We start from the raw sequence: 27310 nt of genomic DNA on the forward strand, positions 1-27310 counted from the left end.
AAAACACAGGGAAAAGGACCAGACAATATACACGGAGGAAAACACGACAGGGAGAACAGCAAAACACCCAAAACAAGACATACAAAACATTACATAACACAATAATCGTAACATATAGAAGAACGGACCGACTATCACTGCCCGTCCCTGAAACCCCTGTTAGTGTTTGTATGTGTTTGTTTCTACTGTGTGTCTCTCTCTCCCCCCCACCTGCCTGCTGGTCTGCTCTACACGGCTGGGAGCTATCTCCAATCAACCCCACCTGCAACCTGCTCATCAGCCACACTATGAAAGCCTGCAGCCTGCACTCATTCCCTGCCGGATTGTTGCCGTGAACGGTTTGTTGCGTGCCGCTCTAGCTTTTTGCCAGCAGATCTATTGACAACTTTGCCTGCTTTTGCCTCACACTAATTTTTGTGTCTCTCCCAGGAGGAATCCAAGACCTGCCACACAATCAAGACCAGCCAGGCCTCTCCACCCTGGAACAACTGTTTCCCACTGCTGCCATAACCAACCTCCACTCCCAGCTCCCCTTTTCTAATAAACAAATGTTATGCTCACCAGCTGATTCCGAGTCATCCTTTTACATGTGTTAATAGTCAAATTCCAATAGTTAAGTAAACTATTATAATCATCCTAATGACCACAGTGGTCAGTCCACTTACCCAGGAATTTTGAGTTGAACAATTACAGGAATATTATGTCTTTATGTTCTAATAATGTAAACATATTTTAGTAAATTGTTACCACAGAACATTTGCATAATGTTTTAAACATAAAGCATGTTATCCTTCTCTAAAATAATAACATTCTGGCAACATAAACACATCTAACTTGCAGATGAAAACATTTTAAGAACAGTAGGGCATAATGTTCTAACAATGTTATCAAAAACATTTAAAGAATGTTTTTAGAGAACGTTATCCTACCTTTCAGAAGAACATTCTGGAAACCAAAATAAAACCTTTTGCTGAAAACGTTTTAAGAATAGTAGGGCATAATGTTCTAACAATGTTATCAAAAACATTTTAGGAAGGTTATCACCAAACATTTTAAGAATGTTTTTAGAGAACGTTATCCTACCTTTCAGAAGAACATTCTGGGAACCAAACAAAAACTTCCCGCTGAAAACGTTTTAAGAATAGGAGGGCATAATGTTATAACAATGTTATCACCAAACATTTTAAGAATGTTTTTAGAGAACGTTCTGGGAACCAAAAGAAAACTTCCCGCTGAAAACATTCCTAGAACAATGAATGTAACATTCTCAGAATGTTTTTAGAACCAAACAATTCTAGCTGGGGGAGTACTCGAGTCGGATTCGCGCACTGATTGACGCAGACTCGACTCAGACTCCTGAATTTTTTGCCAACGATGACTCGGACTCGTGAATTTTTCACCTACGATGACTCAGACTCGACTTGTACATTGACGCTCCGACTTGGACTCGGATTCGAGCAAGTTTTGTCTCGAGTCAGATGTCCTCTGTCCTGGCGTGTGCACCTGCGAGGTGAGTTCACGTACTGGTCGCGCCCCCGCTGTTCCAGTCTAGAGAGTCCAGAGACACACCCTGCATCGTGCTGATTTCACACATTCTGCACAAAAGATTGAAGAGAAGGCTCCATAACACATTACTCTAAGGATGGAGTTCATATTTGGCTGTCTTGAAAACTATCATCAGTTATGTGATCAAATCAATAAATAAAGATTCAACCATAACACGAAAGCACATGGCTACTTAACATGCAGAATGTCGTCATTTTGCATGCTAAGTAGCCATGTGCTTTCTGGGGCTTAATCTTTATTAATATAATTTAAACATTCACTATAATAATTGTAGCGTCCCGGCCAGTAGCGTAGGCAGACATTTACTTGAGGGCAGGCCTGTATAAAATGGGGTGGGCCAGCTTTTTCCAGGGGGAAAAATGACTTTAAGGTAGGCCTGGCCCAGCGCCATATAGATGGCGCTGGCCTGGCCTATACATGAGAGTAACAAATGCGTCACTTCTGGGCAAAAAGTATGGCTCCGCCCACTTTTTGGGGAAAACAACGCTGTCATTGGAATGGCGGTCAATACAAATTCTGAAGTTTTTGCCAATCCGATCAGAAATTTAAGAAAACCGTGGATTTTTGGATATTCAAAGAGCCCGATTACAATGGCCAGTGGAGGGTTGCGGTCCAATAGTCCATTTAGCTTAGGAACCTTCCTAAGTGAAATTACCCGGAAGTCCCTCAGTGGCAGCCATGATAAGTGCTGTTCTAATTCTCTAGATGATAGGAAAGGAGGTTTCAAACTTCCTTTATAACCTCCTTTAGCTTAGGAACCACGGGACCTCCCTTTACGAAAGGAGAGGAGAAAATGCTGCCCCACAAGGCCTTATGGCCGCAGCATTTGCCGTCACACAACAGTCGGCCGTCACACAACAGTCGGCTGTTCACGGAAACAACCGATTATGACCGACAAATAATATCATGAAAGTTACGGTGTTTTTACTGAAATTATCAAATAAAGTCAACATTTCACAGTCTTTACTGAGCTGTGTGGGGTTTGTTCAACTTTTAAAAGATGTTTGAATGGTGATATACACAGTGATAGCCTAGATGTTAAGGACTAACGTTTATAATAAATACAGTATTTAAGATCTTTTCATACAATCATACGTATTGGGATCATTTGTATTAATGTGGACCGGAGGAAGAGGGTGACGAGCATAAGTTTCACTTTCCTTTTTATTTCATTTCCAACTTTGGTCATGAAGAATATGTTTCTCTGTTGTCCACGTTCATAAAGCATAAAACAACAGCATCAGAGCACGGTGCAGAGTCTCTAGATGAGTTTACAGTAGTCCCTCGTTCTTATTATACATCCATGTTGTAGTCCGCTGTATAGAAAACTGTAGTTTCCATAGTTTCCCCACAGCAGCAGCAGACACGGACTATCTGCCGTCATGATTTCCGAACCTTTTCTGTGCTTTTGCCGGTCGTTTTCCCTGTTTTGGGTGTGTTTCGCAGGTTGCAATTGGGTCTTCTTCGCCGACCTCTGGTCTCAGACCCTAATATTAATATTAGTAATAAGCTTTATATTTGTATAGCACCTTTTATACAAGAATTGTAGCCAAACTCGCTTCACAGCAGTTCAATAGACAAATTAGTATAACATCATGACAGGATAAAAGCAATGTAGAGGAGCTACAGCTACATTTCAACAAATATATCCACTAAGATTAATACATGAAGACTTGTGACTCGGATTTGACTTGGACTCTTCTTGGGTGACTCGGACTTGGACTCGGACTCGAGATTGACTTGGATTCGTGAATTGGTGACTTGACTACAATACTGGTTTGTTGTTGTTATTATTATCATTATTATTATTATTATTATTATTATCATTATTATTACTTTCTGTTGTATTAGTCGGTGCATAGATGACGTAGCAACAGACATATTGAACATACCGGCGGTAAATTCACCTAGCCTACAACATAAAGTGCAAACCAACAGTGGCTACAACATTTTTGCAAACCTGCAGCAAGAGTGGGCATTTTAATGGTATCTTGTTTTAACCTGGTGCGACCTGCAGGGGGCAGTAACGGCCGCTAACGAGAGTACGCTGCCAGAAATAAAAGTGTAGAAGAAGAGCGCAGACTCCTGCCTACAGGAAGTGTTGAGTAGGTGCTGGTAGTAGCTTTCTTTCTCTGTGCTTGTTTATTTCATTGAATCTGACAGAACATATCCCTGGTAAGTCTCTGAATTTACATTAAATGTAGTTAGCATGTTAGCGGTTGATTTAGCTTATCCAGATAAACCACCAGAATGAAAATGGCTTGTTAGCATTAGCTAGGCTGCAGTGTTGGTGTTAACTGGGTTCTGTGCTAAGTGGGATGTACTTTTCATTATTTCACTTTAAAACACACCATGTTAGCTATCCATGGTGTTTTAAATATATTTCACTCACCGTAAACTTAGCAGTCTGAACTGTTTACGTGTTGCTAACTTGCTACTGTCCCAGTGTTAGCATCAGTCTGATAGGTGCTAAACTTTGATGCTACCTATTTGAACGGAAGTTAATGCTACACAATTTGACTTGGACAAGTGTTTTGTGTTAGTTGTTCATGTGTACTTCCGTGTCTTATTAACGCAGCAGACCGGACGCAATAACGCTATGTGTATGGCTGTGTATTCTGGTCAGGGTAATATTAGAGGCAATATTCAGATAAGCAGGTCACTTCTGCGATTGTTGAATGGGGTTTGGTCCTTTTTTTCCTTTCATATAATTGTATCTTCAGTGTGTACTCGCGGCAGACAGTGTTTGTACAGTAGACCGCGTACTTTGTGTGTGTCACTACTTTTCTCCACGTAGACACATGCAGCGACCTTTGACCGTTTCCTGTTTACATTTGGGGCAGGTGTTCCGGATTAACTGGTTTCCCGATCAACTGGGGGGATTTTCGATCGCTTCTTCTGTCGTTTACATAAATCTTTTGGTATATGTGGCTCGGTAGGAAGACTTTGATGCACATTCAGTACCAGTGTGTGAGGTTGCGATGGAGATATCCGGACGCTAACAGCGGGGACTACAAAAAGAAAAACGAGTTGACTGGGGATGTCTGTTCAAAACATTGCGAGCTCCAATAAATCATTTAAACCAGCTATTGTTGTCAGACTTATTACTGAATATCATTCTTAATGTGATACCAAGTCCACCTGAGACCTGTGTACACCTCCAGACAGCCTCCCAGTGAAGCACACGTTGTTTACTCACAGTTTGAAAGCAGCGTGGAGAAGTCTTCAGCTGTAGAGAGCTCCGCCCAGCTGTGATACTACTTCTGTGGCTTGTTCTTGTTGTCAGTCTTATATTTGTATCATGTATCGTTATTAATATGATGTCGAGTTGATTTGAGACCCGTTTATACTTTCATACCGTCTGTTAGTGAAACATACAGTCTGTGTGAGTTGTTTACACCCATCCAACGCAGCGTGGAGCTGTGGTAAACAGTGATCCGCTCAGATTAAACTGTGATACGAGTTCTGTGGCTATCGACCAGCGATCATGTTTAATATGAAAGACTACACACATGTATCCCTTATCAAAACGGTATTCTCCACTTTGCCGCACTTATCCAGATCAGATGTGATGACTGATCTGTTTATGTCAAATTGTTAACTTGTGGCAAAGATGTCAGGCTTTTTGTACGGCCCTGACAGAAACTTGCATTGTTCTGACACTAGATGGCAGGCGTCCCTCACGTTTGGCTTGTACTGCTGCTCTCTGTACTGATTTCAATTGGTCTCATTGCAGCTTTTACAATGCATTTTTGCATCTCTTAATAAACGTATTTCAACCCTACAAGTGTGTTACTTAGACTGGTAATTCAGAGGAGTTTTGCAAAAGCTTTGTAGCCTCTGGTACAATACGTTTTTAACTAAATACTCAAGTGATGGGGAAAAAGCACAGGAACAAATGGTTAAGTAAAAAAGAACTACACATTTTTTTGGGGGAAAAAAGACAAAACACAAAGGCAGCCAATGTTTTGCTGAATCTATTGCTAATTGTTCTGGATGTAACTTGTTGCTATAACCCACACACAGTAAGAAAGGAAAAGTTGCATGGCACATGATAGAGGCTCACATTTCTCACAGCAATACAGTCAGAAAGGATTGAGAGATGTTGGTAATAACACCAGACAAACAGACTATTTGTTTACTTTTAAGTGAATGGTCAAATACATTTGACACAACAATTAAGGCTACTTGATGTGTATGATGACTTGTATCCCATAATCTAAAGCAAGTGTTCATAGCCCTCTGACATGTACTGACACGATGGCTGTGTGGAAGGCTAATCTCTGAATGATATCTCTAATGGCTGCTGTTGTCTTGTGTAGGTCCTGCTGGATGCTGCCTTCACCTCCCATTCCAGCTCAGCCTGTTGAGTGAGTGTGTGTGTGTGTGTGTGTGTGTAAATTGAGTCTTGATCCATGTGAGCGTGTTTCTGTAGGATAGTGTATGTGAGTGTGTGTGCCCACCATGTCCCCGTCTCCCTCGCTGTGTCTCCACCTTCCCCTCCTGCTGCTGCTTCTCCTCACCTCGTGTGCCTCTGCCCCGGAGACCCAGCCCAGCGCCACACCAGCTAACTGCACCACTGGATGTGAGTATTTGTTTTAATTCATTTAAGAATGGCCAATGCACATGAATGAATGAGCACTTGAGTCCATCGTGTAGATATGCCAGATTTAGCCATAACGGATTTTGTATCTGCAGTAGCTGGCAGGTTGATGGCATTAAAGAAAACATAAGCACATAAAAAACACTAAAGCACAATTCAGGCAAATATAAAAGACATATGCAACATTTAAATCAGATTGAAAGAGTTGAGCAGGAGTCAGGTTCCATACATAAAGGAGCTGTGACCACGTGATACAGCAGGAAATGCCTTTGCAAATGTGTATATGTCATTTGGTATATATGTCCGCTATGCAGCTGTTCATTCATCCAAAATCAAAGCTGGTAAATGTTTTAATGTTTTCAGTATATAAACTGCATTTAAATGTGACCAAAGCAATACAAGTTCCACCATCTACACAGTGTAGATAAGTGAGGGATAATGTGCAGCAAGCCAGTCATTAATAAGAAAAGAACGAGCAAGGCTCCAACAAGAAGCTGAGAGATCTTGTTTTATAACTAATTATTACACTGCTAAGTTTAATACTGTATGCTGTTGGTCAATTTGAACTATTCTGAGGACTGCCCTTCTTTGCTAGCATACTAGTGTCTAGACAAGAACAAGAAAACAGTGCAAGAGAAAGTAATAAAAAAAACAGAGAGAGCTGGACAAAATATAGAAATCATCAGAAGAAAGCAGACGGGAAGCAAACACTGACAGGAACACGGTATGAGCTCTGGCAGTGTTTAAAGACTGGTTAGTGACAAAGGAAATGTGAACAGGCTTGGACGGTTAAAGTGCTGCCTACACCTTAAGTTATGTTTCCACAGCCATTGGATCGCAGTGGATCCAACTATCTCTTTCAAGCGGAAGCAACACTCATTTTAAAACAAATATTATGAGTCAAGTCTTTTTTAGTACGTTGCCGCTCGCCTTCTGGATTCTACTCCTCCTGCCGTTGTTCGTATTCTCATGTATGCCCGGCCTGCTGCACACTTGATGTTTGTTTCCTTTTTATTGAGCTTAATCACTCATGGACCTTTTTGTTCCCCAGGTGTTAATGGTGGTGGCAGTAAAAATGAAACCGATGTACAGGTGAATAAGCAGTCAGATGACAGACTGGAGGAGTTGTCCCTCGACCAATCTCTATCCATCAACCACACCTTAAACATCTCTGTAGTATCTCCAACTCCACTCAACCAATCTGCAGAAGGAAAGCAACCACAGCCAGCATTACCCACACAGGCTGCTCACACTGCGCCCATCACCAGCACTGCTGATACTACACCCGCAATTGCAAGGAATGTCAACAAAACCACTTTACCAGTGACTTCACATCACACCTCAACTACACCCACAGCACCTCCAAAAACAACTACACAAACAACACCCTTCATGACAACATCAACGACTACACCAACAACAACAACAACTCCACCACCAACAACAACAACACCACCACCCTTCTCCACAGCAGCAGCGTCAAACCCTGCAACAACAATAAAAACTACAACCACACTACCAAAAGCTAACACGACCCTTACGGTGACTACAACCAAAGGTACGCAACAGACGAAAGCCCCAAGCTCTGCAGCGCCACCACCAGTTCAGACGTCTTTACCTAAAGAGACCCCCACCGTAACCATCAGCAGCACCACTACTGAAAATAACAAAGGGCCTGTTGCCTTTGGAACGGTGGTGGAGGTTGCTGTGTCGCCGTTGACCCTGCAGCTGGTGGACACGGCGTCTTTACTCTCCGTCTTGCTCTTTGGCCTGCTCTTCTTCTTGGTCTCGGTGGCCGTGTTCGTCACTCAGGCCTACGAGAGCTACCGGAGGAAGGACTACACCCAGGTGGACTACCTGATCAACGGCATGTACACAGACTCTGGGGTGTGAGGGGGAGGCACAGCGCGTCGTATTGCCTGGAGACTGTAACATGGAGGATGGACAGCATGGTGCCGCTGTTGATTCCCAAAGTGAGTCAGTGTTCCTGTTAGACAGTTCACAGGAGAAGAGGGAAAGGACTACACCAACAGCCCTGATCTGCTCCACTTAACTCTTCGTTCTTCCCTGCTTCCCTTTCTTTAATGGCTTCAACGCTAGGGCTTTGGTCCCAGTGTGCCCAATGTGGAGCACGTTGTTTAGGTTACCTGTACGTAACCCTGGTTCTATGCGTAGGTGCGAAGCCCTCTATTGGTTCACGGCAAATCTCCTCCACTGCTGGTCAGTCAGTCCAGCTGTGGTTGGTCAGCGTGGCTCGACCAATCAGGATGCTTCCAAGGTAAAAAAAAAAAAAAAACATTTTTTCCTTTACTGAAATATATGTGTAGGCCTTATTGGCAAATTGTTTCAGGTTTTGTATCTTTTCCAGATGAATGTATTTCAACTCTTAATTTATAGCATTATGAATTTCTTTCCACATTCAAATCGATGTTTCTATTTGGAATATAAGGTCACAACGATATGAAGGACCGAAGCAGATTTGTGAATATAATATACGAAATGGGACTTTATTTCACTTAAAAGGGACTCAAAATGTTAAGTAAAAACTCTTTAAAAATGCTTTGTCAACCGTAAACAATAACTTACAAGACGTCTTAAGAATAATACACCAAGAGGGCTAAGCAATAATTCAGTATAATAATCAATATCCTTCGTATCAAATCTGATCATATGTCTGGGCAAATTGTGAATATTTTAGAAAACTTAACTGAAGAGTTTGACTAACATTGGTCGCTTACATTAGAATAATTGTTTCTGATGTAATACATTCAGCCTGTCTGTCTGAATGCTGTTACTTGTAGTTATTTTTTTATATGTAACTGATAGAAAAGATGTCCAAAAGTTGAACTACATGTGTGTCAGTTGAATTATCTTTTGAATGTAACCCTAATTAACATAGAGTGCAATGGAAAAGATCTGAGTGACCGGGAAACCGTTGGTGCACATGAAATCTGTCTGACAGTGATGGTGTGTGTAGCATTTCTCTATTGCGGCTTTCAGTTTGTTAAACCTACTTTTGACCTTGGTACTTAGACTGAGTAGGGCTGCACGCTTTGGAAAACAAAAATAAATTGCGATTATTTTGATTTGCGATTTTATAGGGAAAGAACATTTACGAAACATTTTTTATTTTATCATTGAATGACATTAAAATGATCAACAGGTCATTTTTTTTCAACAATGATTATGAATGAATTGTGTGGAATAACGACCTCTGCAGCACCACAATACTTCATTCAGATATGTTTACATATTTTTTCTTTACAAAATATTGCTTCTACTGCGATTTAGATATTGCACTGGTCCATATTGCGATTTCTAAAAAGGTATTTCTAAAATGTTCAGCCCTCATCAGGACATAGCACTCAGTTCTTTTTCAATTCTACCTAAAAATATAAGAAATAGAGCAGACTTTGATTCCGATTAAATGTTGGATGAATTGTGTAGCCCTAGTTCTGAGAAATAATGATACGTCAACATCTTAAACTGTTCAACATCTGTTTAGACGAATGACAGATGTTGTGCCTAGCTTAGCTCAACTCCTGCTAGCCTTTCACATTCTTTGTTACTGCAGCCAGCCATTACTGTCACCATTTTATAATGTGGACATCGCACTACTGCAAACGACGAGGGTTACTATGCCAACATGTTTTACTTTTTTTTTATATCAAATATTTCACAAATGATTGCATTTGATTTCAGAGTCGTATGATTTCACCGTCGTTCCATTAGCTTTCATTGATGACATTTCAGCTGCTTAGTTTCTTGTTTTCGAACGTGTCCTGCAATGAATCATGGGAACGGCCCCATACTAGCTTATTTCAATACATTTCATATTTTGCTCACAATTCATGTATTTTCAAAGGCTCAGCTATTTTTTATCTTTATTTTGAGTTGTCTGTATTAATCCATCATCCGTCTTTATTAATGACCAATGTATGGGTATTATTTTGACCATTGTTCCTAAACCGAGTATTCATCTGGCTACAGATATAGCTCTGTATATTTTCCTAACGACTGGGTTTAAGTTGCCATTATCTTTCCCATAATGAGTGAGAAACTGAATTATGGAAGTTATAAATGTAAAAGCAGGCGTGTTAAAGTTTGCATTCCAGTTGAAAAGTGATGAACACACACTCAGCAGTAGCTGTTAGAGTTATGAACAATATGTAATATTAGGAATGATGGACAGATGTTCTAAGTTGCTCTCAATAGATCTCCAGAGAACAAACGGAAATGGATTTCTTGTTGCCTTTTCTCTTCCCTCGACCACTTTGTATTAGCGTTCTCCTCCTGAGGGTTCATGGTTGATGGACTGTTGCCAAATATTCACTGAAGCACATTATTGTAAGATAAAGCCAAGGAAACATAAAGCCATTACTAATGATATACGATCATCATGTGAAACAGAGTATTTGTGCAGTAATTACAGCAAAATGCATTTCCTTAATCTCTTTCTTTTATTATTATTATTTTCCACATCTTTAAAGTTTACGTCACCCCCTAATTTATGCCTAAAATATGTTTATCTCGGGAACAAGATTCTTATTCCAATTTTTCGGGAAATTAAATATGTTTTTATTATCCTGTTGCAGCCATAAAACTAGATCTCTGATTGATTTGACCAGTTATTATGAACAAATATAATCCTGAGGTTATTCAAATCTGATCAGAATAAGAGTTAATGAAATGAGCCGCTCTCATGCGTGGGTGCTGTGATTTTCTTTCATGATCTCTCACTAATGTTATTAAGATTAGCATGGGAAATGTTCTCTTGTCATTATTGATCAAATCTAAAACCAACCCACCTTCCACTCATTGGATAAAAACAGACATAACTGCTTGGTATTTAGAGATATTTAGCATAGTTCACTTAATTCTTTGTTCTTTGGGTTATGATTTCACATTCTGTAAGTGAAGTGAAGTCCAAATGTCAGACGATTAGAATGCGAACTGATGATGTACTGTGTCCATGACGTGAGGGAAGCGTTTTCATCATTTGAGGATTTTCTAACTTTGATTTACACTTCTGTTGCCAATAATTGTAACGTAGCTGTTGATGAGTTCAGGGTGGATCTGTGTTTGCAGGATGTCGAGAAATGACGTGTGTGCCAACTCAACATTGTACGAATGCACTTTAAAAATATATTTTTACTTGCAGAGTAAATAAATATTGAAAAAGAAATGTAACTTGTTTGTTTTTGAGTCGTCAATGGAGTCTAATCTTTACTTTTGATCGTGGCTGCGAGGTGTGGTGCGTTATGCTGTAATACCACCAGTCTGCAGGCAGAGTGCGGTCTCTGATCGGGCCCCTGTACGGAGGCCCCCCCCCATCTGCCCATCACACTCTCCACCTTGGCTTCTGCGCAACGTATTTGTAAAAAGTGAAATATTTTTATTGGGCCAGTTTTCCGAGCCATTCTTGTTAATGAAATAGAAAAATGCACTCTAATAAAAATTCCCATCGCGTGTTAAACACTGGTTTCTGTTAATGGTTGGCAGGAGAGATGTTGTTTCCAAACGTATCTCAGTGATTGTTCCAATACCTGTTAAACATTAGACATGCTGCTAATTCTTAAAGGGACATACCTGAATTTCTATCTTCCTATCTTTGAAGGCTGTGACCCCTCACTACACAACAAATCAACAATTGTTCACAGCATGACGGGATGTTTTATGTCGTGTTTTAAATTGGTTGTCCTATTTTCTTTTTTGTCCACATGTGCTATCTATGTTAAAAAAACTAACCTTTTATTTGTATATACAGTATAAATTAAACAAGACTACGGTGGCCCTGAAGTGCAAGACACCACAGCATTTCACAAAACGCCACAGCATTTCACAAAACGCCACAGCATTTCACAAAACACAACAGCATTTCACAAAACACAACAGCATTTCACAAAATGCCACAGCATTTCAGAAAACACCACAGCATTTCACAAAATGCCACAGCATTTCAGAAAACACCACAGCATTTCAGAAAACACCACAGCATTTCAGAAAACGCCACAGCATTTCACAAAATGCCACAGCATTTCAGAAAACACCACAGCATTTCAGAAAACACCACAGCATTTCAGAAAACACAACAGCATTTCACAAAACACCACAGCATTTCACATTGGACGGAAAGGGTATTCCTTTAGGGAGAACACTTCTTGTTTGTGATTGGACAGAGTCAGCCATAGGAGCACTGCTGTGATTGGTTGTTTTTGCTGCCAGTCAAGAAATGACGCTTCGTGATTGGCCCAACACATCAGCCGTTAGCTGTTAGCACTCACTCAGAGCTCACAGCTCCTCATATCTGTTCAGAAACTGGACAAAAGTTCAACATATACAAAACACAGACTGTCTATGTCATGGTGAATACAGTCGCTGCTTTATTTATGTCTGTATGACGTTGTTGTGAGTGTGGACGGAGCAGCTACAGGTTAGTTTAGCCTGATCGATCCGATTCCGATAGGATTTACATGGGAGATACCAACTACAACAAAATGAACATATTTGACCATGATTTCATTGTATTAAACGTTTCAAAGTGATGCCGAAGTAACTACATACTGATAACGGTTAGTAAAAACCATGAATTAACGCTTTGACAAGTCTGCAGATAAGACGGCAGGCGAAAAGCTTTTAAAATGCGTGGTTTCTGAATGGAATCGGATCCATCAGGCTAAACTAACCTGTAGCTGCTCCGTCCACACTCACAACAACGTCATACAGACATAAATAAAGCAGCGACTGTATTCGCCATGACACAGACAGTCTGTGGTTTGTACATGTTTCACTTTTGTCCAGTTTCTGAACAGATATGAGGAGCTGTGAGCTCTGAGTGTGTGCTAACGGCTGATGTGTTGGGACATATTTCGCTGTCGGGTGTTGACCAATCACGAAGCGTCATTTCTTGACTGGCAGCAAAAACAACCAATCACAGCAGTGCTTCTCTGGCTGGCTCTGTCCAATCACAAACAAGAAGTGTTCTCCCTAAAGGAATACCCTTTCCGTCCAATGTGAAATGCTGTGGTGTTTTGTGAAATGCTGTTGTGTTTTGTGAAATGCTGTGGTGTTTTGTGAAATGCTGTTGTGTTTTGTGAAATGCTGTGGTGTTTTGTGAAATGCTGTTGTGTTTTCTGAAATGCTGTTGTGTTTTCTGAAATGCTGTGGTGTTTTGTGAAATGCTGTTGTGTTTTGTGAAATGCTGTGGTGTTTTCTGAAATGCTGTAGTGTCTTGCACTTTAGGGCCACCGTACAAGACAAAGAAAAATGCCTAATTGTATATTTTAAATCACAAAGCAGTTTTTTTATGTTAAGGACTTTTTTTTAAATGATCTTAAAAAATACAACAACTTTAAGATAATGAATAAACGAATACATTGAAAGTAAAATTACTTATAAAGATAATAACACAAATTAAAACTAACATGTTTTTTTCTTAGCAAAAGTTGTCGATGGTACCTTGTAGTCTATTTTCCTGGTACTACCTCAGTCAAGATTCAGAGCCACACAAAATAAAAACTGGGTATAAATCATCACCAGGGCGACATCCTGCACAAACCAGGCCGGCCCAGCTAGATTCAACAGCTACTGCCATCTCGCTCAGTGGAGGAAGTGCACCATTCCTTCAGCTTTGCAAATGTTTATAAGGGGAATTTACTGAACTGATGAAAAATGAACTGGACATTTTGTTAGACCTCAAGAATGCACACAATGTTTTTGACTGAAAAATTCTGAATGTAATCACAACTCGGGTCTGTTTACAGGAGAACTCTACATGGCCCCTGACCAAAAGAATAATGTAACTTCGACAAAATCACATTTTTGAGAGCAAACACGTGTCGTTTAAAAATAAAAAAACCTTAAGGCATCCTCCTGTGGTTAAATGATTCACTGCTGCAGTGACGTACATGTGTAGTGACACACGTATTCCTGACCACATCATCTTAATCTGCAGAGTACAGCTGTCAAACACACATCAGGTCAAGTCCTTCCCGTTGCCCTCGAGGGCAATCACTTTGATGACATCACCACCTGCTCCAAACATCCCGATCTTGTGCAACTCTCATGCACTCTACCACCGTTATCCCCCCCACCTCCTCATGTCTGTCAGCCATCCTCCCCCTGGCCTTCCTGCACAACTTCTTCCTCAACTGCGGTGAGCATGATGTTATTTGCTGGCGACCCGACTGTTCTTGTGTCCGAAGAACCACTGTTACTTTTGCCGTCCAGACCTTTAACCCTGCCACTGACCGGATCGCCTGTTTCACAGAGTTGTTAGTACTGTGCATTTCCCATGTCACCCCAGGGATCCTCCTGCATTTCAAAGGCAACTACTCTCTTTTTGATATGTGTTGTTTGTCCAGGTTTTGCATTCGTTGTGTGCAATGGATGTGATCAATGAGTGCATCAGGTTTTATTTGTATGAAAGGGGAATTATTCTTGGTACTCCATATCTTATCTAGTATCGCAAGCTGAGCTGTTGCAACGGCCAATCTGCTCCTCAGTTCCAAGTCCAAGTGCACTGCTTGTTCAACAAAGACCTGAGGTAAACAAATGGTCTACTGTTTCCAGCACTTTCCCATCAGTCTACACTCCATGCTGTTCCTCATCATTCACCTGAGATGTTAGCATCAATTTACTTGTGTCCATGCCATATCCTAATGAAGCTCAGTGCAAGTTCAACCAGGAAGACCTTCTTTACTCATTCATTTACTATTTCTATGTTACTACTCTCTCCTCTCAATAAGTGATCGGGGGCGTCACTCCCCAGCTAACCAATCACTTCGCTCTATTCTCACAAGCCTACCATTGCGCTCTGCTAAACCTTTTGGTAACACTTTATATTAAGCTACTCAAATTAACCATCAACTAGTTGTTAATTACCATGCATATTAGCAGTATATTGGCTCTTTATTAGTCATTATAAAACACATATTAATGCCTTATTCTGCATGACCATATTCTACAAGTAATAAGCCATTAGTTGAGAGTTTTTCCTCAATAACCCTCTAATTAGTGCTTATTTATAGCAAGTAAGGAAGTTGTTGTACATGAGTTTTGGTCTTAATATGCGCTGCTCAATATGGGTCTAATAAGGCAGTAGTACCACAAGAATAGTAATTCTCCCATAATAACACTTTACAGTGTAAGCGTAAGGCTTAAACTACAAGGTACTTATATGTTCTAGTTTGGATCCCTAAAGCTTTTTGTCTACCATCCCATCATTCAAGGCTGGTTTTCACTATAAGTAATGTTTGTTTTTTGGACGGAAACTATGTTCAATCTGAATTTTCTTTCAAATAAAAACATTATATTGATTCTGACTTTTCTACATCCAACTCACAGGTGTATCATTGTTTTGAGAAAAAAGATGATTAATTTAACCCTTTTAGAAGTGAAGTTATAGTAATTTGTTCTGGGAATGTCATTTCTCGAGCCTGAGACCTGAAAAACAGGCTCAGGGCTTAACAGGTTAAGGTAAGATGGCGCCTGCCCATTGTAGGCGAGAAGAATAATTTTCCCTTGATTCTTTTACCCCTCATCCGTTATTGGGGAAATGTAGCCCACTAACTAAATGTTCTTCTAACCTGTAGTTCAATTGTAACTGTAGTGGATTATTTGGAATGTTAAAGAGGCCCAGTTATGCTTTTTGGAGTTTCCCCTTTCTTGTAATGTGGTATATAATGTAGGTTTGTGTTCCCTCCAGAGGTCGTCTATATCTGCCCTCAGCATTAATGTCAAAGACAATTCAATGCTTTCTCTCTAACTGGATTCATGCTTAATTAAGATGCTAACTGGACATTAGCCTGAGACAAAATGTCATAGGCAAAACGGTGCTGTAGCACAGTTGTGCATATTATAAATACAGCCTTTGAACCCATTGAATTAAATGATGACATACAGAACTGAGGTTACATCCAGGTAACTTCTTCACTGCCCTGTCTTCAGGTGGTTTGTTAAAAAGGAGCCGATAACAGAGTCTTTCTTTATCGTTTCCATCTGCGTCAGACAACACAGGCAGCAGGTTCTCCCGCCGTAGATGTGCTGCGAGACATAACTATAACTCAAGCTTTACTCTCAGCTGACAGGTCAACTGCTTCACCTGAAACTGAGTTCAGTGTTCTGATGATCATGTTTTGGTTGCAGGGTTGTTCATAAACTAAGAAAGCTCGAGCTACTTCTTGGGGCTTTTGACCTGCATATGGTTGTTTTACACATACTTTGTTTCCGATCTGAACATTACAGTCAGGTAAAGTGAAATGACTGAGTTGTATTCCTTTAAATCACTCGTGTTGATAAAGCAAGTAGGAGTGATTTGACTTATTTGGTAATGTACAATAAACAAAATCCTGCATTAATTCAACTTCATTGTGTTAAGTAAACTAACAAAAAGAAAGTGTATGATGTAAATGTAAATTTCATTAAGATGCTTTACTTAAACGCAATAAATATGTATTTGTTTTCTAGACTTTTCCTATTTATTCAATAGTTTGTGTGCAATGGGTTGACATAAATGAAGTGAATGTCCCAGACCTCACCAGTGCACAACCCCCTGCTGACTGCTGTTGGCGGTAACATTCTGATTTGCAGAATTGTTACATATGCATGTATTAGTATTTAGGTCTGAGGTTCCCAACATGGGGGTTAGGCCTCCCCAGGGGTCACAATGTGTGAGTAAGGGGTGGAGATGGAAAGAGTAATAGAATGTTGTACTGTTAAAAACCTACTTACTGTTTTAAAACGTACATAGGTACAAATACAAAGTCTAGAATGCACTGGTACATGTATACTTTCTGTGAGCTCTTCACATCTAGCTCAGTACTACAAACTGATGTATTGTCTTTGTTCTATTGCAACATACTATTTCAAGTATAGTACAGTTATTCAGTGATATATATTAGAGTCCAGATTGAAATGAATGATGAATGTCTGAGTCTGCACAAATTGTCTCTGTGTGGCATTCACCCTGAGGCTATCAGCGGACAGGCTGACATCTAGAAACAAAAAGCTTCAAACGCAATATTTGCGTTGTAAAGCAGACGTGGTGAAACACTCGTCTTATAAACAAGACCATAGTACCGTAACACAATTCATTATGTAATGTTATATGAGTATAAAATACTGTATATTGTAAACATTGAGCACTTTTTTTTTTTCCTAATCTTCATTGGAGATTTAGTCTCCTTCCAGACTTGGTATTTAAGTGTATTATAACATAATCAATGCCGAGATACAATTGCACTTACATTAAAACCTAAAGTACAAGAATTAGGGTAACATTTTTAATTATTTAGCATTTCTTTAAATTCCAAAAATTACATTTACACTGCTACAGAAAAAGATTAGGGCCACAGGTGATTCTATTTTTGGATCTGACCAAAAGAGATTTCGTTGGGAGTTCTGAGAGAATCTGACTTTTTCTGACAAGCAAAACATTTTGAAAAATACTAATATATTAATTGATTATCCCAGATATTCCACAATGCTAATATTCACTTTAAAAGCAATAGCGTATTTCTCATGGCTTTTGGCAGCTCACAATGAACGTGCTGATGTGTGTCTGAGAAAACACCACCTCCCATTGGTTCTGAAATCCAAATGTCTTATCTCTAATGGTTTGGAACCAGGCTGCCTGTCTGTATTCCTGAAAATGAGCCATTTGGTCAATAGTGCTGAAATGTACTGCACATCTATTAGTCAAACAGACGCCCAGCATACCATCAAACACACACCAGCACACACACACACCTTCACACACACACCAGCACACACACACCCTCACACAGCGGGAGGGCTTCAGGTTCAGGGAAAACAAAAGTTTTAAGAGGGAAACGTGGGAGCCATTAGGAGGGAAACTGTGAGAACACTTCTCTCTTCAAAGGCTTCTTTCAGGGTGCCTCGTCTCCAGGCCAGGTTGAGAAACAGATGACAATCAGTAATCTGATTACTTCACGTCACTGTGAGGCCACCACAGGGCAGGTTTTTCTCAGTGTTCGTGTGTTGGTCACAGCAGGAGTGTGTCTCCAATCAATATTTTGGCACCTCAGTCGGCTTCAAAGACCCATAACTCATTGTTGTTAATGTGTGGGACAAGCAGTGGGCAGAGGTGCAGATCAGATTACTACAGTTTCAAAATACTGTGTAACAAGTCAAAGTCCTGCATATAAACTATTGAAGTGAAATAACTAAATATACAGAATAGCCCTTGATGTACTGTAAATCCCTGTGTTCTGGCTGCTATGTCAAAACTGTACTGGTCTGGTACTGGATGTGTATTGTGTATTTTTTATTTTGTAAATTGTAAACTAAATTGTGTAATACTGTAATACTTTTTGATTTTTTTGCATGCATGCTTCTTAATTATATGAAGCTATCTTTGGCCCTTTACTTGCTGTAACAGCGTATTTCCCCTCTGTGGGACGAATACATGTATGCTGATTCTGATTCATGCTCCATCACATTCAAAACAATTTAAAAACCGCTTGTACAAACATGAATAATCCAGCAAGTTTATACAAAATAAAAAAAATAGGCATTGCTTCCATAGCATCTGTGTGACGCTGCTACAGCTAAGTTGTGTGATGGCTGCTGGAACAAAGCTGTTTAAAGAAAGCTTAGTTCCCAAAAGAAAGAGCTTAGATTCTGTGTGGAAGACGTGGGAGTGATCAGTCAATATAGAGCGGGATAACCTCAAAGCTCATTAGGCTATTCATATATTCAATACTGTCAAATTCTGCTGGTCCCTGTCATTTCTTCTTTATTAAATTATTGTGAGCATCTCCAGTTTCTGGTGCATTAGTATCAAAGGGAAGTTCAAAGGTTTGGATCTTTCCCTCAACATCACTAACAACACGTGCAGAGTAGCACACACAATAAAGTCAATTCATTTATTGTACACACAAAACTGTCAAATTGGGACATTGAGGAAACAAGGAACAGTGTGAACCTTAAAGCACACGGCCTGCCTGCCTCTGCACTGAGAACAGATCTGATCTGAGACCAGCTGACAGATGACACACTGACCAGTGCTGAAAGAAACTCTTCTATAACTAAAAAACCACACGCTTCATCCAAGTTCTCATTAGGAGGTTTGCCCCACAGTCGACTAGCCCAGATGGTTCAGTCTGATTGATCATTTCTAAATTTAGATAAGAGAACAACATCTAACCCTGCCAGCGCCCTGTGAGGGAGGCCTGGTACCAGAAATGCTTTTTGTTCCCTCTTTCCTCGTTCCTATCAGCCCAAATCCTACCAAGATGGTGACACAAAAACAAAAGAGGACAACTTAACTTTCGCAGGAGTGAAGAGTTTCAAGAATCAAGAATCAATATCTATCTATCTATCTATCTATCTATCTATCTATCTATCTATCTATCTATCTATCTATCTATCTATCTATTAGGGGTGTAACGGTTCACAAACATTTCGGTTCGGTACGTACCTCGGTTTTTTTGGTCACGGTTCGGTTCGGTACAGCAGAATTTTTTTTCACAAAACAAAACATATATATATATTTTTTTATTATTATTATTAAACTGTGAATAATGTATTCACTCAAATAAATACAAAATATAATAAAATAAACATTAAGGTGCAGCATTTCGATGAACTGAAATAATCTGTATTTGAACTGTACTGTACTAGTACTCACAAAACATAAACTATTAGTTTTGGGTTTTTAATTATTATTAAACTGTGAATATTCACTCAAATAAATACAAAATATAATAAAATGAACATTAAGGTGCAGCATTTCGATGAACTGAAATAATCTGTATTTGAACTGTACTGTGCTAGTACCTAAGCAGCCAGTTTGACATTAGGACTTGCTTGTCATTGTATTTTCATGTTTTTTTAAAGAACAATTAACTTGTCCACATTGCTTGCCGAAAGGGCAGATCTGCTGGCACTAACAATGTCTCCTGATGTGGAGAAAACCCTCTCGCTAGGGACAGAGGTAGCAGATACAGCCAGGTAGCGCTTTGCTAACATGGCAACATAAGGATATTTGGTGTTTGTAATAGCTTTGGCTCGGTCTGAACTCTCTGCGAGTGGTGGAGGCTTACATGCTAGTGGGAGTTGGGTTTGCACTTCAGTCTTTTTTCTTTTGGTACCGGTGATATTCACGTTCGGGTGATGCCTTTTCAAGAGTGCGCAAGTTTGATGTATTGCCAGCCGCGTAACCAATTTTAGTTGAACAATGCCGACAAACAGCTTTGGTTCGGTCCACCTGTCTTTGTCCGTCATCCTTGTACGTAACTGCGAAACTAAAATGTTCTCAAACCGGAGACTTCAATGATGCTGGAGGATTTTCGAGCTCAACTTTATCTGCGTTCGCCATTAATTTTTGACAGTTCCTCAAATTACTGACTACATTTGAACGCATCCCTCTGACCAGCTCTCATAGTATGCCTCTCATCCAATTAAATGACTTGCTCGCTCTATGACGCGTTGAACCCAATGTGAGCAAATTACTCTGAATGCTGCGACGCAGCACCTGAGATTACTTCCAAAAAGTTATTCACGTTCTCAATTTTTTACGTTTAACGTTATATTCGTTCGGTACACTTCGGTACACACCTGTACCGAACCGAAGGGCCCGTACCGAATAATTTCGGTACGGGTACGTGTACCGTTACACCCCTACTATCTATCTATCTATCTAGGAATCTATCTATCTAGGAATCTAGGAATCTAGGAATCTAGGATCCTCCATTTAGGAAGGTTTAAGACCAGACGAGCCGCTGCATTCTGGATGAGCTGCAGAGGTCGGATGGCACATGCAGGTAAACCAGCCAGGAGGGAGTTGCAGTAGTCTAGGCGTGAGATGACGAGAGCCTGGACCAGAACCTGCGTCGCTTTCTGGGTCAGCTGGGGACGTATCTTCCTGATGTTGTAAAGCGTGTATCTGCAGCAGCGGGTTGTAGCAGCGATGTTTGCAGTGAAGGACAGGTTGTTATCTAGGGTCACACCCAGATTCCTTACAGTCTGAGTCAGGGAAACAACAGAGGTGCCGATGTTGATTGTCAGGTCAAGAGTGGAACAATATTTTCCCGGAAGGAAAAGCAGTTCAGTCTTGTCAAGGTTGAGCTTGAGGTGGTGAGCAGACATCCACTGAGAGATGTCAGCTAGACAAGCAGAGATGCGTGCGACGACCTGGGTCTCTGAGCGGGGAAAGGACAGAATGAATTGGGTGTCGTCAGCGTAGCAGTGGTATGAAAAACCATGCGGGCTAATGACTGTCCATCTTATCCATCCATCCATCCATCCATCCATCCATCCATCCATCCATCGTGTTCATAAAGCTTTATTTTTCTCATACTGCCTGTTGCCAGCCATGGATGTCTAAAGAGAACTGGATACAGCGGTGGAGGCGGGACCCCCGCTTTTTCCTATAAAAGTTGCTCAGTGGCTCATGAAGCCAAAATGGCCTGACTTGAGTACAAAAGTATGTATCTACCCGTGTCTGCTCTGATTGGTTAGCTGGCCAGCTCTGTTGTGATTGGTCAGTGCCTAGAGATGTCCCTCTTACTAATTTATCAGGTATGATAAGTTGAAGCGCTAGCCAATAGAAGCGTGAGTGTTACATGGTGATGTCACTGAAATTGAAGTAAATAAAGGACTCCTATCGACAGTGGTGTTACATTCTGAGTATTGAAGTAGCTGCAAGTAATAGTATACATTATATATATTGCAGTAGTGTAATTGCAAGTGGACACATCACGCCACAAGAAGAAGCAAATGACAAGAGTGCTTGACTGTAATGGATCATATAGTGCAACAGGCAGCAAATGTTTTCATTTTTACTCTACATTTATTTGACAACATCAGTTACTTATAGGTTTATATCATTATTAGACAATATAACTCAAATTATAATATAAGGTGTACTAATGTGGATTAAGATACCTGGAAGTATAAAGTCATGAAAGTTAGTAAGTAATATAATAAGTATATTGAGTAAAAGAGCTCAGTGCTTCATCCACTCTGCCAACATGTCATAATAATTAACCGTTACTTAACCCTATAATGTAGTCTACGGTATCTACGGTGTGTAACTTGCTTTGGATACAAGCTTCAGAAAACATTGTGCAGCTTGTTGAATTTCTATATATAAACAAAAACATGAATACACATACAAAAACATACTAGAACACATCTGCCTACATATACTGCAGTCTTAAGGCGCTTTTCCACTGCAGCACGTTTTTTTTTGCTTTTCCACTAGGGGTAGTTCCGGCCCAGGGCTACTTTTTCACCTTTTTTCTGGCCCTCCAAAAACAAGGTTCTTACTGGGCCAACAACCGGGCTGAATATGCTAAACTAGTGACATAAACACTCTCGACAGAGAGAATCGCTGGCAAGGGGGCTACAACTACAACAAGATGAACATATTTGACCGTGATTTAATTGTAATACACATTTCAAAATGATGCCGAAGTAACAACATACTGATACCGGTTAGTATAAACCATGAATTAATGCTTTGACAAGTCTGCAGACAGACGGCAGGCGAAAAACCCTTTTTAAAATGCTTGTTTTCTGAATGGAGATCGGCTAAGCTAACGCAGTATATGCTCCGACCGTCCACACTCACAACAACGGCCTATACAGACATAAATAAACCAGTGACTGTATTAGCCATGACACAGACAGTCTGTGGTAGTGTCTGTGTCTAGTTTCTGAACAGATATGAGGAGCTGTGAGCTCTGAGTGCTAACAGCTAACGGCTGATGTTTTGGTTTTGTGGTTCGCATCGAAGATGACGTCACGGCAGTTTTACTCAGTGTCGCTACGCCCGCCGAACAGCCGATCGCCCCGCCTACACTGCGTTTCTATAGTTACTACCCCAGTTCCTAAACTGTAATGGAAACGCAGCATAAAGTGAGCCTGGCCTACCAAGGCCTAACCATACTGTACTAAGCCGTGCTAGGTCCTGCAGTGGGAAAGCGCCATTACATTCACAGGTATTTTACGCAATGTAATATTGTCCTTCATGTAATGCAGGAGTTTCCTAAAGCAGTGGGATTATGTGCTGGATAGAGCTGTAGTTTCATACAGAGCTCTCCTCGCGCGGCCTCAGACCGATGGGAGCCTCACCTGTTCCTTATTACCCACAGAGAAAGAGAAAGGTATTTGTTACACTCAGCTATATTACTCATAAGCTTCAGTCTTTATAGAGCGAATAACGCAGACCAATGCAGAGATGGTTGTGATATTTGTAGAGAGCTGTGTGTGGATCAAAGAGAGGCCGGCGGCTGTGGGTTGCAGGTGACTGGGGAGAGAAAAAATGTTTCATTACAGCATTCCAACTCCAAGCTGGCGGCATAGAAACAGAATGAAAAGAAGGGGATGTGATGCGGCCTGGTTAACAGTCAAGTAAGTAACATAACTGCAGGAACCTCATTGATGCTAGATGGGCACCATTGTTCTTCTGGGCCGTGCACATCCCAGCTCTGTTGGTTATGTTTCTAGGCTATCCATTGCTCCTCTGTAAAAGTTGACAAAAATTTGGCTGGGTAATATTGCGTTCTTGAGTTTCCTTGAAGCTGTTTAAAAAACAAAACAAGTAAATGTGTGATGATCACCATGTCACTTGCTCTACCACAGCCCCACTCATGTAAACTTCTGTATGAAGTGTTATTGTTTTGTGTAAACCTGCCAATGACGATAGTGTCAGAAACAATACCTGACGTGTTTTGGACGTAATCCCGTCTTTGTTTACATTAGCAAGCCTTGCTAACACTCAGAGCTAACCTGTACTGGAGAGCACATGTTTAAAAAGCAGGAAAATAAAAAAATAATTCACCTTGTGATAAACCTGCAAGAGAAAAAGCATTTGAGCTCCATACTATTTCAGAAATAATCCTTGACGTGGTTTAAACAGGATGGCGTTTTATCACAGCAGAATTTAACTTTATCTCCAGTAGAATTCTGATCAGGCATTAGCTCCGCCTCCTCTTCTTTCTTTTTTTTCAAGCTAAGGACCCAATATCCGCGTTTCTCTAACAGGGCTGCAAAACAGGGGTTTGAGCAGTATGAGGCATGGCAATGGGTGAACTGTTTGCAGTGGTGACTGTTCACAGCCACACCTAGTGTCAGCAGAAAGTATTAAAAATAATGATTACAACAAAATGCAAAAAATAAATTAAAAAATATATAAAATATATTTTAAGATCATGTTTAATCATCTGATTCGTCTGTACATTGCTGTTTTAGTCTGTGTTCTTCTAATTAGTGTCTACAGTGTGTGCCTATAGAGAACCGCAGTGACACGTCCTAAAACCCGGAAGTAAGTTAGCATTTTTACCACGTCCGGTTCCTTCGACAAAAAGCAATGCATTTTCTCCATAGGATTTTGGAAAATAGCTCCAAATAAGGTCTGTGTTTGACACAAATTGAAGAGACAGATCACGTTTTGTTCTACGACATTAAATACATCAGCAGTGTCCCACTGGTGATTTCTGAAGAGTTGACATGTCTGAAAAACGATGGTTGTTACCAAGTGGCTGAATAGGACTACAGAAGTTGTCCAGGCCGTTTTACGTCATTACACCGAACACGTAAAACACTCCCGCTAAGTTTGTTTGCCCTGTTCTGCTTGAAAGCAAGTTCCTGCCTCCTGCAAACTGTTCAAACAAACACTTCAACTTGTACCATTTTGAATCTGTATGTTTGAATATGGATCTTAAGTTGGCGTGACGTTGAAGTCGTGCGACCTTGCTGTAGTTCCTTTATAGCATAACGTTAGCATTTGGCTTCTTGCGATTAGATTTATGCTTAGAAAATTATAAAAGTAGGATAGACATGTGGATATTATCCGGCTGAACAAAACGTGATCCGTCTCTTAAATGTGTGTCAACCACAGACCTTATTTCGAGCTATTTTCCAAAATCCTATGGAGAAATTGCATTGCGTTTTTGACGAAGGAACCGGAAGGAGTTTACATCCGGGTTTTAGGACGCGTCACTGCGGTTCTCTATTGAGCTGTTTAGAGCCATGTGGGACAAAACCCGATCCTGCCCCTCCCTCTCTCTGTCTAAGTGAACGGTGACTGTAAAAACTACACTGCGCATGCTCAGAATATTTTCCTATTTAATGTGTGTGGCAAAAAAATAATGACCATAGGGGCATAGTGCTGCCATCCCCACCATACGTCATCTCACATCATTCAGAGCTGATTGGCTGTAAGTACGTGTGCCGCGAAAAGTGTGGTGTGTGAAGAGGAGACGAGAGAGCTGCAGTGACGCATCCTAAAACCCGGAAGTAAGCTGCGCATGGCTTCCCTCGACAAAAAAGCAATGAGATTTCTCCATAGGATTTTAGAAAATAGCTCCAAATAAGGTCTGTGGGAAACGTAGCTGTTAGATAAATGCACGTTTTGTTCAGCCGGATAATATCCACATGTCTACCCTACTTTTATAATTTTCGAATCATAAATCTATTGATTAGATTAGATTTATGATAGACTTTTGAAACTACAAGAACATAAGGAGGACTTTTACAAAAAAGTAATAGAGATTTTTGTCCAGAAGGATAGGCAAATGGACTTAATCTTCAAGTCAAGATAAGACTGCAATTTTATTGAAAATGGGATCTTACTAAGAGAGAACAATTCAATATTTAAATGATAAAATTACATTTTTTGGGTATCCTTCTGTTGAACTGTCTGTTTAAAATTAATTGAAGCATCAGACAAAAAAAAGCTTTTGAAAATAATATTATATTTTGATTTAGGTCAAAATATAATATTTGTAAACCTGAAGAGTCAGTGCCAGTGCCTCACCAGCCATGAACCTCACTGCAGAAGCTATAGACATATAACCCACCACTTTTGTACATATAAAAACGCCACTGACTGTTTGGTATTTTGAAAAAAAAACTTCACAGACATGTTTTGTATAGGTATGGCCCTACAATATATGTTTCAAATATAGCATGATAGATCCACTTTAAACTAAAGTGCATGTTTTGGGTTGGAAAGCAGCACAGATGCAGGACTCACATACGAAAAAGAAGCCAGGGCCTCAGTGCAGACCACATTTTTTTACTTCCTAGGCTGCTCCTACCAACGCTGCTGCTACATTTTTATGTTACGTGAATCTTTAAAAACGACTTTCACTCTCATTACTACATTCTATATGTTACTGTTCCTACCATTAAGTTACACTATCGCCCCAGCTACTTGCTAGGCCTTTCATTTGAAATGTATTCTCTACATTGAAATGCTATTTTTCAACTTCCTAACTTCCTTTTCTAAAGAACAAAGTAAAGTGACTACCCTTTATCTATGTAAAGCCTGTACCTGATAAAAGATGAAAGCATTTTAAAAACTAAACAAGATAAAGCAACACAAAAAGAAGGAAGATTCAAACCTCTTCTACCTTTCTACCCTCCTCTATACGTTCATATGATTTTAAGATTGTAAAAGTCAAAGAACATGCATTTGAACAAGGACGATGGATTATGTCTTCCTCACTTACTGTAAATTAGAAAGGCTTTAGAAAGTGCTCTTTATTTATACATTAAATCATGATGTGTGACCTTCTTTTACAAGACTGCTATAATGAGCAGCAAGTACCCCCCCCCCTCTGAAAGTCAATATTACATAGTGATGATTAATACATTCTGCTTATAGATCCCCCTTAATACTACACACTACGTTCAAATGCCATGTGTGAACAGGAGGAATACGTAATGTAATTATGGAACCTGGCTTTTGACAGAGAATTGTGAACTTATCCTTTAGTTGAGATATATTTGATAATACTCTGATAGAGGGAGTCACTTCATCATGTGTACTTTTACTTTTGAGAGCAACACAATTCAATAATAATAATACTTAAGCCAAATATAAACGGTGGGGTTCTGTTAAGCCCCAAGCCTGTTTTTCAGGTCTCAGGCTCGAAAATGACATTCCCAGAACAAATGACCATATCTTCCCTCCTAAAAGGGTTAAATTAATAATCTTTTTTCTCAAAGCAAGGTTACATCTGTGCGTTGGATGTAGAAGTGTCAGAATCAATATAGATGTTTTTATTTTAAAGTAAATTCAGATTGAACACAGTAAAAAAATGTAAATGAGTGTCCGTCCAATAAAATATGTTGTACTTATAGTGAAAACTAACCTTGGATGATGGG

General features: G+C 40.1%; 1 protein-coding gene and 1 long non-coding RNA gene across 2 annotated transcripts; both read left to right on the forward strand.

Annotated features, from left to right (window-relative positions):
* Positions 1-560, forward strand: LOC117532671. The gene is made up of 2 exons (XR_004566905.1): positions 1-338; positions 430-560. It is a non-coding gene; the product is annotated as an uncharacterized LOC117532671 (long non-coding RNA).
* Positions 561-3632: 3072 nt separating this feature from the next.
* On the forward strand, positions 3633-11359 carry wu:fa25f02 (integumentary mucin A.1). The gene is made up of 3 exons (XM_034196852.1): positions 3633-3741; positions 5889-6151; positions 7221-11359. The coding sequence occupies exons 2-3, from the start codon at positions 6031-6033 to the stop codon at positions 8060-8062; spliced, it is 963 nt and encodes a 320-aa protein (XP_034052743.1). The 5' UTR covers positions 3633-3741; positions 5889-6030; the 3' UTR covers positions 8063-11359.
* Positions 11360-27310: the final 15951 nt, after the last annotated feature.

Source organism: Gymnodraco acuticeps, unplaced genomic scaffold, assembly GCF_902827175.1.
Source record: "Gymnodraco acuticeps unplaced genomic scaffold, fGymAcu1.1, whole genome shotgun sequence".
In the NCBI taxonomy this organism is placed as follows: domain Eukaryota; kingdom Metazoa; phylum Chordata; class Actinopteri; order Perciformes; family Bathydraconidae; genus Gymnodraco; species Gymnodraco acuticeps.

Excerpts from the sequence above, each read along its gene's own strand:
- wu:fa25f02 (XM_034196852.1), top strand. The coding sequence starts at position 6,031 with ATGTCCCCGTCTCCCTCGCTGTGTCTCCACCTTCCCCTCCTGCTGCTG. Across the intron at positions 6,152-7,220 it reads AGCTAACTGCACCACTGGAT|GTGTTAATGGTGGTGGCAGT; the intron begins GTGAGTATTTGT and ends TTTGTTCCCCAG.